Raw genomic sequence first — 9739 nt, 5'->3', positions numbered from 1 at the left:
CAAATTTTGATTTGGTTTATACTTGTTTTCCCAAATTTTTTGTTGGGTCCTTAAGTCATTTATTTGTGCTTTATCTGATATTTTAGTATAGACATTTGAAGTATATATTTTCCTGTAGCACTCCATTTAGTTGCACACCAGAGGTTTTGTTATGTTGTGTTTTCATTTTCATTTAGTTCCAGGAAGTATTTTATCTCTTCTTTGACCCATCCATCATTCAGTAATATGTTGCTTAATCTGCACAAGTTTGTATTTACTAGGGATTTGTTTGCTATTGATTTTAAGGTTTCATTGCATTATTGTCAGATAGGATACGTGATGTTTTTTGAATCTTTCTGAATTTGTGAAGTTCTTTTTGTCCCAATGGGTGGTCCATTTTAGAAAAGCTTCCATGTGCTGCTGAGTAATATTCTGTATATTTTCATTAGTATATTTGATGTAGATAATTTAATCCTGATGTTTCTATGTTTATTTTTTTGTCTAGATGGCCCTTCTATTGGATAGAGTACTATTAATGTCTTGAAGTTAATCTATGTCTTTAATTCCAGTAATACATTTTTTAATGAAATGGGGTGCACCAGAGTTTGGTGAATATACATTTAGGGTAGTAATGTCTTCTTGGTCAACTATTTACTTACTAGAAAGAAGTTTCCCTCTTTATTTCTTCTTATTAGTTTTAATTTGAAGTCTATTTTGCCAGATATTAGAATAGTGATGCCCGTTTGCTTCCTGGTCCTTTTTGAGTAGAATGCTTTTGTCCGTCTCTTACTGTCCTTTAAAGCTAATGTGTTTCTTATAAACAATAGATAGCTTTGGTTTTTGATCCATTCAGTAGCCTATGTCTTTTGACTGGAGAATTGATGCCACTCCTATTTAGAGTTATTATTGAAATGTATATGTTAATTGTGGTCATTGTGTTGTTAATTTTTGGTGGGTTTTGTGTGTGTGTGTGTGTGTGTGTGTGTATGTGTGTGTGTGAGTGTGTGTGCGCACACATGCAAATGATTTTTAGTAGTTCTTTGGGTTTTAGTAAACATGGTTCATATTTCTTTCAACAGTCTCTTGGCTGTGTTCATTTCTCTTTTCAGTCCAAAATATTGCTTGCCTGTATTTTTCTTACATTTGGTCTGATAGATATATTTTTTCTTTTTTAAAATATTTGCTCTTATTTTGTATATATTAATGTTTTGTCCACATGCAAACATGGAGGTCAGAAGAGTGTTGAGTTCCCTGGAACTGGAGTCAGGAAGGGATGGGACGAGGAGTGCCATTGGAGTGCTTGATGTCATATCATGACAAGTTTTTCTTTCTCTTTCAGCGATAGCAACGAGCTTTGCTGGATACGTCTAGGTTTTTTTACTGTGTTCTTTTTGTACTGGAAATATCTTGATCGATGCTTTTCTGAGCTGTTATTCTGATATGTTTTCCTTTTGGTATGGCTGCTGTTTTGAATTTTTTTGTTTGTTTGTTTTCTACACTTAGTGTTTTAGGTATTGCAGACCATGAGGATTTTCTTTTATGTTTTTGTCTGTTTGATGTTTTGTGTACTTCTTAGGGTATGATTTTCCTTAGTACAGGGAAATTTTCTTCTATTGTATCTATCTTTCTTTCTCATATATTCTTATAATTCATTGAGAGGTATCTGCAGGTTAGTGGCAGGAATGAGAAGTCTTGTCTTAATACTTACAGGTTGAGGATGTTTCAGTCATTGGTGGTCTGACTAGCCCAGGGTACTTACTGGATGTAGGACCAAAATTGACTAGGGGTTTGGGGAGGGTGTATGGTGGTGACATCAGGCAAACTAGCCTGTCTAGGCCCTGGAGAGGCAAATTCTTACATTTTTAAAGATATTTTTTAAATGCCCTTTTGTAGAATATTGATTTAGTTGTTTTATGTTTTGAACAAATTCTAGTTGTTTTCAAGATCAGCAAGTAACATGTGGTTTTCTCTTGATCACAGGCCCTTGTTACAATAGGTACCTTACTTGTAATTATTCAACTTCAATTCTGATTCTTGACATTTGGTTTTAGCAATAGAAATCAGGTATACCTGACAAAAATATATTTTGGAAGAAAGATAGTCCCATGCCATTACTTATTTATTAAATGTCTTTGGCCATTTTTAATTTCTTCTTTTGGTGCTCAGGTCAAATCTATCAAAAAATCTACTGAGTACCTTCTCAGCTTGTATCCCCAATGCAAATATTTCTTGCTGTTTGCCCTTGTACATTGTTATTCACAGTATCTGGTTTGTTGTAGTGGCTTTATAACTATTATTAGTGTAGTTTACTAGTCCTGAAATCATCTGCTTGATTTTTTTTTTTTTGAGACAGGGTTTCTCTGTGTAGCCCTGGCTGTCCTGGAACAGACTCTGTAGACCAGGCTGGCCTTGAGCTCAGAGAGTCACCTGTCTCTGCCTCCCAAGTGCTGGACCACTGACCAGCATCTGCTTGATTTTTATTACAAGAGCAACCAACTGGCCATTCTTGTCTTTGTGTAGTGGGTGTACACACACATCATTGTATGAGCATATGATACCTCTAAAGCAGAACAATTTCACTCTTTCCTCAGGATCCATAGTCTATATGCTTCCTTTCTATATGTTTCCAGATAGCTATGTGGTTTTTTCCATTTCTCCTTCAAATATAATAGAAAAGTTTTCTTGTAACTTTGTACAGGAAGACTACATCTATATAGCTCCTGCCTCTCTCTCCCCTGGCTCCCATGGCACCCATGATCTCCCTTTCCTTCCAAAATTTGTGATCACTTAATTATTGTTATAATATATATATGTAATATATATACATCAATATGCATATATATATATACATTTGTATATGCAGTCTACTAAGTTCATTGAGTGTGGCTCATGTGTACATATGTCCATGGCTAACCCTTTGGAATTAAACAACCTATGCAGGAGTTCATTCTTAGAAGGAGAGCAGCCATTGAGCATATGAAGCTCTTTGTCTAGGGGTAGGTCCAAAGTGGAACTAGCAGGTCACCTAGTATTGTCATAATGCTGGTCTTGTTCAACCATGTTAGCATTTCATGAGCACATTTTCTTTGTTCCATGTGGGGGACGCTATCTAGCAGCAGATGTCCTGGGCCTCTGGCCTTTATCATTAATAATTTCATCAGGAAAGTTTCACTATACACTTTAGACTTTTGTAACTCATCTCAATGGCAGAATGTGTTAGTTTGTCATTGCAAGAAGTAGAATTTGTGATTCATCTCCTCTAATGGTTACTAGAATTTTATTTGCCATATTCTGTTTCTTCCTGCCTCCTTTAACCATCCAGAATTGTTTTATTGTTCCCACGTCCTCATTATTGCTAAATTAACTTTATAATTGGTTTGTAGCTACCAATGGTGTAGCTATCTTTTAATATTTTTATTACTAAATTATGGCTCAAATAAAAACTGGCATTACCTTAGTATCTTTACATATGAAGATTTGTCTTTCTATTATTTTAAGACTTCTTTAGGGGTCTCGGAGCCTTTATTTTTCCTCTTCTTTTCTCTATAGCAAGATGGATTCTGGATATACTCTGAATATTGTAACAATCACCTGGATGCGTGCATGGAACTCTCCAAGCTGATGAAGGACAGCCGCTATCAACACTTCTTTGAGGCCTGCCGCCTCCTGCAGCAGATGATCGACATTGCTATTGATGGTTTTCTTTTGACTCCAGTACAGAAGATCTGCAAATATCCCTTACAATTGGCCGAGCTCCTAAAGTATACTGCCCAAGACCACAGGTAAGACGTTTTAAGGACACAGAAGGAAATAGCTTTTAAATATTGCCACCGTTTGACAATATATAGATTTTTTTTGTGTTCCTGAACTATGGTTACTTTATCTGTAAAGTAGGATATATTCATGCTTACTTCACAAGCCCCAGAGAGGTGCTTATAAAGTTGTGAGCTAGTCTGCACACAAAGTCATATACATGATCTTATATGTAACTTATACCCCGCCTTCATGAACTACAGCTTACAGCCTGGCTTTTAATACTAGGATTAGCCTCATGAGTCAAACCTGACAGAATAAGTGCTTAACCATTTATTCCATTCTGTTTGGAAGACTCAGATGTCCTGCTAATATCCTTCCTAACTAGTACCAATCCTGAATTCGTTCAATAAAGCTAGTTCCCTTGTTTGCTTACTTAGCTTTTCTATGCATTTTTTACCCCACCACTGTACATTGTATATAGACTTAGAATACAGTTAAGGGAAAACAGATTGAGACTTTCCTTGAAGGTTTTTATTTAATTTTTAAGTATCTTTCTTTCTTTCTTTCTTTCTTTCTTTCTTTCTTTCTTTCTTCTTCTTCTTCTTCTTCCTCCTTCTCCTCCTTTTTCTCTTCCTCCTTCTCCTTCCCCCCTCCTCCTCCTTCCTTGAGACTTGGTCAAACTATGTATTTCTGCCTAGACTGCAACTCATTGTATAGATAGACCAAGCTGGACTCTAGCTAAAACATACCTCCCTCCTGAGGTATGTTTAGGATTAAAGGCATGTGCCCTCACATTCCATAGTTCTTAAACATTTTCAAGGGAAATAACCCAACAAAGGCTATGAAGGCTATCTCTTTGAGTGGAAGTAATGTATTTCATCTCTTAGCAGTATGGTATATGTTAAAAATCATCTCCACTGATGGTGACGGCTTACAGTTAATCAGCCCCAGTTTTTAACATATCTTATCTTGCAACTTAAGAGACTCAGAGTATTTCTAGCTCGTCTTTATTTGGCATAAAATTTCTGACTTTGGACTTGTAGGTTTAACTCTTAGCACTCATAAGAAGAAATAAGTCCCTTGCTCAAGTTCCCAAGCTTTCAGCATGAAATATTTTTAAATAAAATATAATCACATCATTTTCCTACTCCATCTCCTCCCCGTTACCCTTCTTATGTCTTTTCCCCTGCTCTCACATGACCCCTTCTTCTTTATTCTTGTTATATATGCATATAAATGAATACAACCTGCTGAATCCATTTTATGTTTGTTGCCTGAATATGTGTTTCTAGGGCTGATCACTTGGTGTTGGACAACCAATCTGGAGGCTTATCCCTTCCTCATCTGTTTCCAATGATGAAGGCTCATGGTCACAGATTATTAGTTAATTTCTATGTCAACTTCCAATATTTTCTTCTTAGACATCTACCACTTAACTTAAGGATACTTGGTCTCATGACTGTGGGTTAAAGACAGACAGGAGTAGCAATATGCCCAAGGAAGAAGAGGACAAAAGACAAAAGAGGATAAAGACAAAAGAGGATAAAGACAAAAGACAAAGCCATGGAAAAACTATTTTTCAGGTCTCAGGAAGCTATATTAAGATGCCCCAAACAAGTTGTAGAGTGTTAGACTTACTCTGATAGAAATGTCTGAAATGAGACAGCCAGAGTAGTATCTGAAGTAGAAGACTGGATGAAAAGTGATAAACAATAAGTGAATCCATTTGCTTATGAAAGTATGACATAGTTGTACCTTACCTAAATTAAGAAGAAAAAGGGAAATATATAATGGGATAGTTAGTTGATATGTTTAGAAAATCTTGGTTCCATCATTCCCAATAATGGGAGGTAGCCGTCCATTGTAGACATTTTCTTCTTGTTGTATTCACTTTTAAAGCTAGTGGTACAGATCAGATGTGATAGCATTCATTCTTGAACAGCCAGTTAAAATGGCAAAACTAACAATTATAGGACCACAGCCATGATTGCCTAATACTTGTGGTCAAAAGAGCACATTCTTATCACCAACATCCAACTGAATGTCATGTTTGTGATGGCCTTGGAGGATTAAGATAATAACTAATACAACTGAGGAACTAAGTGTTTTAGCTTATTGATGTTTAATTAAATATGACTATGGTACCATTCTGGATGGGATAATTCTATGATTACCTCCCAGAAAGTGGATTAAAATACTGGTATCCTCAAATCAATAAAAGGAAAGACACAGGGGATAGGGAAATGGGCCTGAAGAACTGCAGTACTTATTTCTATCATTACTGCCTTTACTGTCATTACATTTCTGTCTAACTGGCTCAGTCAGTCTTGTCAGGGAGAAACACTGACAGTCTTAGCGAGCTCACAGATCATCCATAGAGAGGAATAAGCAGTGTGACTAGATGTATAATGTAACAGTGGGAACAAACGCGAAGTTTTACAGGTGAATCTGAGCAATCAGCAGGTCAAGAACTGCTTGAGAAATACAACTCCTAGAAAGCATGTTTTGAAGAGACAGAGACATAGTCTGTAATTACACTCAGTATGGCATTTTAAGGTTCAAAATACTAATACTTCTAGCTTTCTTGAGAAAATTCTGTTACTACAGTGGATCAAATGCAATAGTGTTTGAGGTCTATAGTTCTGGAACATGTGCAAAGTACAGATTGGAGTCATGGATGGTATCTGTCCTAGCGTCTAGAACTCCCCTCCTTTGGCTTGTTCCATCACCTCATTCCAATACATTAACAACAGGGAAACAACATTTCTGCATCCTTTTCTCATAATTATTTTTCAAATCAGTGCTGGGAGAGTAAAAAGGCTACAACAACAAGATAGTTTAGCTTTACTGAGAGAAGATATTAATTCTGAGCTGTAATGAATCTTATGGCCTTCTCAGGTCATCCTGTCTGTTTAATGGCTGGAATTTTACTTTCAGTCTGCCTTTCATAATAGCTATTCAATTGGAAATCAGGTCAGACAGCAGACAAAATTGAGTAGAATGATAAGACTCTCAACACACAAATTATCAAATGTTTCCTGAAGCTGGGATGTAGGTTGTACTTCTCAGACCAAGAATTCTATAGGAAGTATCCTGTATTATATCTCCCACAAGAGAAATGCTTAATAGTTATGTACTTAATCTTATGGATTAAGAGTAAAACAATATGTGTGAATGAGTGTATTTGTTTATTAAACCCATCAGTAAATTCTGTCAAAATTCTCCCCATTTTCTGCATGAGAAAATTAAATCAAGTGCAAGTGACACTTGCTAAAAACAACACTGCTAGTTAGTGATAAAACTAGGTGTGAACTCAGAGTCTGGCTTCAAATTCTGTGTTCTCATGCATTATGCTATACGGATCTCCTCATGGTACCAAAGGAAAAATAGCGCTATTATTCCATGGTGACCATGGTGACTCATTAGAAATACAGACAGAAGAGATGACTAGGATGTCTGGACTATACCATGTATAATGTTTCTGTCTTGTTCCTTGGCTGGTTTTATCAGGTAAGACACAAATAGAGAGCTATAAAATTTAAAGAAGTCTATTCCCTTTGAGAAGAGTTTATAGGTAGGATATCTGTGAGGCTGGTATGGTTTTTGTATGATCGTAAGTCATATAGTCATCCAAAAATAGGACTGGAAGTGTAGTTATTCTTTAGATAATGTGAATTACTATCTGATAATCCAGACTTTTACTAAGGAGGAAGAATAGGATGGATTTAGGAGTGGCATATTGCAAATCGGTTTATCCAAATTTCACTCTTATTTCTTCACAGTGATTACAGATATGTCGCAGCTGCTTTGGCTGTTATGAGAAATGTGACTCAGCAGATCAATGAACGCAAGCGAAGGCTGGAGAATATTGACAAGATCGCGCAATGGCAGGCCTCTGTCCTAGACTGGGAGGTAGGCCCTTTATCAACAGGGGTTTTGAGAGGCCCTACTTGCTTGTTGAACAAGCTATAACTAGCATCCTGGCCAAGCTTTGTTTTCATAATTATTCTAAAAATATTCTGTCACCTAGTCATCCCAGTGTGGACACCCACAGTGTCTTTGAACTTAGAGAGGAAGTGACTGAAATCATCAAGCTTTCCTTGCCAAATGCCACAAAGTAGGAGTGGCAAACTAGGAGTAAGTAACTCTTCTTACTCATCTCTCAGGTCCAGGTTGTGTGACCTGATAGCATGTAGGTTGACATAACCAAGATGGAAAATATCAGCAGGAAAGAAGTGGCATTTAAAAACTTTGCGGTGATAGAGAAGTAGATCCAATAACTTTTTGTACAGTCCTCAACTCAGGTAGAATTTTCTCTGTTTAAATAACAATATTTCTTTGAATGTTTCCAAATTGTTTAGTCAATCCCAAGGTGATCGTTATTGGTGTTAACAAAGAGTTGGTCAATGTTCAGACAAAATCTTTTTTCGTCTACTTCCATTCTTCCCAATGTGGATGATTTTAAAACACCACAATAATTATCGGTTGACACATTTTTATTCTGTTTGATAGATAATGTCTTCTAAGGGTAGAATACCAGTGATACCTTGAGATATAAAAAAATACAATACAATATATATGTATATAGAGAGGAAAAGAGGGCAGAATATATACATATTTACATATATTTAAACCCTCTTGCTTATAAGGAGAAGCCATCACTGGCCTATACTTAAAAGAAAGTAATGGATTCTCCTTTCTTTGTGTGTTTTTCCCTTTGTTCATGCCTATCAACAGAGACACTCTGAAACTTTGTTTTGGCAAGACCCTTTTCTGTACCTTTTGCAGGCTTCCTTGTAAGGAACAGTGCCAAGAAGCAACTGAATTCATATTTTTTAAAAGATTTTTCTCCTTCCCTGAAATTTTTGCCCCCTTCTAAGTTTTTATGTGTGGTCTGAGTCTCCAGTCATTGGAGAGGTGAAAAATTTGAAACCCTTTAGCCTACCCAAAGAGTTTTTTTTTTTTTTTTAATCAAACTCTATAGCTTTGAGCTGTGGTTTAAGGAATCAACCTGAGAAGTCATTTACTGTTCTATCTGAAGTTATTTCCTGTTCTATTTCTCGCATGGGGGAAGAGGCTCCTTGAGTGAACACGAAAAGTCATTGTGATAGTGTTTCTGGAGTTAGGGATGAAGAACGAATAGAGGATGAAGGAGGCAGGAGATCTGTCAGAGGCTACCTTAGGGAAGCCTTATCAATAAGTAAGCAAGCAGTGCTTCCCAGTCTGGGCCACTACTCTTCTCCTCAGATGTGTGAACAAACAAGGGAGCTGTCAAGAAACATCCTTGTAATGATTTCAGCTTTATTCCTCATATTGAAAAATATCAATCACTAGGGAAATCTTCAGAACCTATTTTCCCTTGAACAGGGAAAGGTAGGATGGGTAACATTGAAGACAATTGTTGTCTTGGTGAGTTAGACTATTTGGCTAGAGAGTAAAAACTCATGCCTTAAATCAGTGTCTGTCTTTTTCTCCTCATCTTTTCCTCATGAATATTTAGATCGCTTTACTTAACTCTAGTTACCATTTCAGTCACCTGCCATATCTTATAGAGACTACTCTACCCCTCATAAATCCTTAAAAGTAAGGAGATAAGTTAAATTGTCATGTATTCCTTAAAGAGATTATAGCTTACAGCAGTTTAGATTAGAAGAGAGAGCCTGTTTCCAAGGACTATAGTTTCTGGAAATTTTCCATTTCTGAGTTCTGTGGTTCAGAGATTTGGATGAGCTGTCATTTCACTCTCTTTCACATTAACATATTTTAAATGAAGAGAAATGGAACATATCCCCAATAGCTTCTCTTCAGCTTTTCTCCCCCCGAAGATTTTCAGAAAGTGCTCGTGTTTGTACCTCATGTTGGGGAACTAAGTCATGTAGTCATAATTTTCTCTTTATGAGATCCTTCCCTTTCTTGCCTGCTTGTATAATATCTGAGGTCCTGCTCTGATTTACCATTAAATAGTATAGTCCAAAGAAACTGGAAGAAACATAAAAAAAAAAAC

General features: G+C 36.5%; 1 protein-coding gene across 4 annotated transcripts in view; it reads left to right on the top strand.

Annotated features, from left to right (window-relative positions):
• Positions 1 to 9739, top strand: part of Arhgef9 (Cdc42 guanine nucleotide exchange factor 9) — a 119478-nt gene that overhangs the window by 80587 nt on the left and 29152 nt on the right. For all 4 annotated transcript variants that reach the window (XM_031365120.1, XM_031365112.1, XM_031365101.1 and 1 more), the window contains exons 5-6: positions 3529 to 3761; positions 7518 to 7647. In XM_031365120.1, the coding sequence (XP_031220980.1) occupies positions 3529 to 3761; positions 7518 to 7647 (363 nt within the window). The remainder of the gene's footprint in view (positions 1 to 3528; positions 3762 to 7517; positions 7648 to 9739) is intronic.

The sequence above is a fragment of the Mastomys coucha genome, chromosome X (genome assembly GCF_008632895.1).
Source record: "Mastomys coucha isolate ucsf_1 chromosome X, UCSF_Mcou_1, whole genome shotgun sequence".
Lineage (NCBI taxonomy): Eukaryota > Metazoa > Chordata > Mammalia > Rodentia > Muridae > Mastomys > Mastomys coucha.
Note: the sequence above shows the minus strand (reverse complement) of the source record. Positions and strands in the feature narration are given on the sequence as shown.